Source organism: Glycine max, chromosome 15 (assembly GCF_000004515.6).
Source record: "Glycine max cultivar Williams 82 chromosome 15, Glycine_max_v4.0, whole genome shotgun sequence".
NCBI classification, from domain to species: domain Eukaryota; kingdom Viridiplantae; phylum Streptophyta; class Magnoliopsida; order Fabales; family Fabaceae; genus Glycine; species Glycine max.
In genome coordinates, this window is record NC_038251.2 from 45,358,067 (window position 1) to 45,361,431 (window position 3,365).

The following is a 3,365-nucleotide window of genomic DNA, read 5'->3' on the forward strand; positions in this document are numbered from 1 at the left end:
AATTATAAAAATAATATAAAAATTATGAAAGTTACACTAATTTCATCTCTGTTCATAAATAAATTCAAGATATATAATTGCTGTATTGATATGTCACGACATGATCAACATTGTTAACTTAATTATCAGCACACTAATTTAAATAGAAAGAAATTATCAATATAACCTTTTAAGTATTATTATTATTTATATAATTTCTTAACAAATCATATAAATAATCCTGAATATTGAATATCTACTAATTTAATATCTAAGCTGTTATTTTTTCTAACTTTTAGAGATCAATTTAATAAAATTTTCAATGTTTGAACTTTGAAGGTTTACTTATTATCATTTTTAATACTTAGAAATTATTTATATAGTTTTCTTATTTTAAAAACCATTTAAAACAAGAAATAACATTTTATTGATGAAAATGAGGATTTAATCATTATTTTTCGGGTCTAACACAATTTGTTAATAAAAAAATGTACGAGTTATCCTAAATTATTAGGTACCTGTCTTTGATAGATAAAAAATAACTACTGTATTGGCTCTTTTTGGAGTATATAACTTAATAAATTAATAATGAACATTTAATATTATATTAAATGCTTCTTTAGTTAGTTTTTCTTACCAAACCTAACACGGCAGGTAAATTAAGCACCATGCCAACTTTTTTAGCACCTCTCTCACGATTACTCCAAAAGCACTCGTTGATTTTTTTTTTTCTCTCTCTCTCTCCACAAAAGAAACATAGAATGAGTAAATAAATAAACAAAAACCACATTTCTTTTTCTTTTCTTCATCTAATTTTCCTTCAACAAAAGTGCAAATTCTTGCCTTCTTAGCTTGGACTCTCTCTCTCTAAAGTTCATACAAAACAAAAAAGCCTAAGAAAACAGAAAGTTCAAACATTTAACAATCTCTCTTTCTTTCTTTTTTTCTCTTTCTCTCTGCAAAACCCCGAAACGCAGAAAACAAAACAAACACACCTCCAACGACAACACACAACACAAACCAAACGACTAACTAACAGCAAAACGCAAACACTCTCCTCAAAACGACAACCGCCACAAAACAACACAACCACCGCCCCTCGCCGCCTTCATCTTCCCTCTCTCTCTCAAGGTATCATCATCAATCACAACATTCACAATTAAAAAATATTTATTTATTATTTTTCTTGTTATTAATTATAATTATTTACCTGTTTAAAACTGAACCATTTTTGCGTTTCGTGATGCGAAAAAACAGGGTCGATGGCTGAACTCGGAAACAACAACAACGGCGCCAACACGACGTCGTCTAGGTTCTCCTTCTTCAACCGCTCCCTCACCACGCTCCGCAACGAACCACCGCCGCAGAAGCCGCCGCAGCTGGACCGTTCGCTCACGAAGCTCGTCGAATCCGGGCGCGGCGGCAGCGTCGTCAAGCGCCTCTGCAGCTTCTTCGAATCCGCAAAACCTTCCTCTCCGGAAAAACAACAAAATCCAAAGCTCAAACCCTCGAAATTCATCGAAAACTCAAACTCCGATTCCGCGTCGAAATCGCTCGATTCGCCGGCGATCCGATTACCGGGAACCGAGGATCGGATCGTGTTGTACTTCACTAGCTTGCGTGGAATTCGAAGAACCTACGAAGATTGCTACGCGGTGCGGATGATATTTCGGGGATTTAGGGTTTGGGTTGACGAGCGCGACATTTCGATGGACGCGAATTACCGTAAGGAGTTGATGAGCGCGTTGTTTGGAGAGAATAACAATAACAACAACAAGAAGGGACACGTGGCGCTTCCGCAGGTTTTTATAAGGGGGCGGCACGTGGGGGGTGCTGACGTCATCAAGCACATGTGGGAGGTGGGGGAGCTGGAGAAGGTTCTGGAAGGGTTGCCACGGACCAAAGGAGGGTTTGTTTGTGAGAGTTGTGGGGATGTGAGGTTTGTGCCGTGTGGGAACTGCAGTGGGAGTAGGAAGGTGTTTGATGAGGATGAAGAGGTGTTGAAGAGGTGTTTGGAGTGCAATGAGAATGGCTTGATTCGGTGTCCTAATTGTTGCTCTTCTTGAAGTTTGCAAAAAATAAAAATAAAACAGAAAAAAAAGAAATAAAAAAGAAGAAAAATTTGAAACCTTGGGGTGTGTAGTTGATGTTTTGCATGAAACTTAGATGCGATTCCTTTTGGTTCTGGTGTTGTTGTCCAGTCAGAATTGGAGTTTAACGTGTGGGGTGAAGGTTTGCAACTTTGCATTGAAGATCAACATGGATTACATAGTGAAGCTCCAATTTCGTGTGTTTTTGGTGTTGTTATCTAATCAGAATTGGAGTTTCACGTGTGGGGTGAAGGTTTGCATTGAAGATCAACATGGATTATTGTTGTGAAGCTTCGGTCTTGTGTGTATTCGGTTCTGTTATCTAATCAGAATTGGTTCCAGTATGTAATAGAGGTTTGCATTGAAGATCAACGCAGGTTGTCAGAGTGAAACTTCAATTTTGATTGGAGAATGACATTGAAAGCATGTGAGGAACTGTGTGTAGGTTTTTGTGGTGGTTGTTTTTGCATATATAGGATGTGCACAAGTTTAGGTGTGGTTATGTGATTTGAAGGTGTTTGGATGGAATGAGTTTGGTTAAAGGTTATGCGGTGATTCAAAACACTCCTTGAATTTTTTTTATTGGGTGTTTTTTCTTGTTGTTTTATTTGTGTTATGAGCGGATGGTTTCTTTTTTCAGCTCCTTGAACTGCATTTTGTTCAAGAGTGTGATTTTTATCTTCCACACACAAAAAAAATACCACATGGGTTTGAGTATGATGATGGCCGTTGTAGTTCATTCACAATACCGAGGAGTGTTTCTTCTCGAAACAATGTAAATATTTAGTGTTATTATCAAAGCGATTTGCAAATATTGTCCATTACAGTGTATATTGAGAGTTTGTGTTTGTTTTTTCTATTTGTTATCTCATATTTCTTCTTGTGTCTAAATGAATTTTTGATGGCACATAAGTTCTGAATTGTTTGAATGCAGCATGTCAAAAATGTGAAAATGGCATGTATCTGTGAGAATTGTGTTTCTCAGTGGGGACAGGATTTCTCTACGGGGCAATTGAAATATATACTGCTGTGATCAATCATAAGGATTAGCAAATAATATGGCCATTGATTTTATAATGATTCCTTGTTATTGTAATGTTCATTTTAGTTCTCAGATATTGTGCAAATGTGCTAATAATGTAAAATGTCTTTCGTGGGGTCTTGGTAATGACTGTTTGTGATGCTTTCTGAACATCATCATAGTCAGTTCATGCCATGTTTTGTTGAATGTGCTGTTGTTTTCCAACACCTTAACCCTCTAATCCATTGCAGAATTTTAACCAGTGATGAAACTGA

At 36.6% G+C, this 3,365-nt stretch overlaps 1 protein-coding gene across 1 annotated transcript; it reads left to right on the forward strand.

Annotated features, from left to right (window-relative positions):
• Positions 1-724: 724 nt before the first annotated feature.
• LOC100792411 (uncharacterized protein At5g39865) lies at positions 725-2,881 on the forward strand. Its single transcript, XM_003546673.5, has 2 exons — positions 725-1,110; positions 1,237-2,881. Exon 2 carries the CDS (start codon positions 1,242-1,244, stop codon positions 2,043-2,045), a length of 804 nt encoding a protein of 267 aa, XP_003546721.1. The 5' UTR covers positions 725-1,110; positions 1,237-1,241; the 3' UTR covers positions 2,046-2,881.
• Positions 2,882-3,365: the final 484 nt, after the last annotated feature.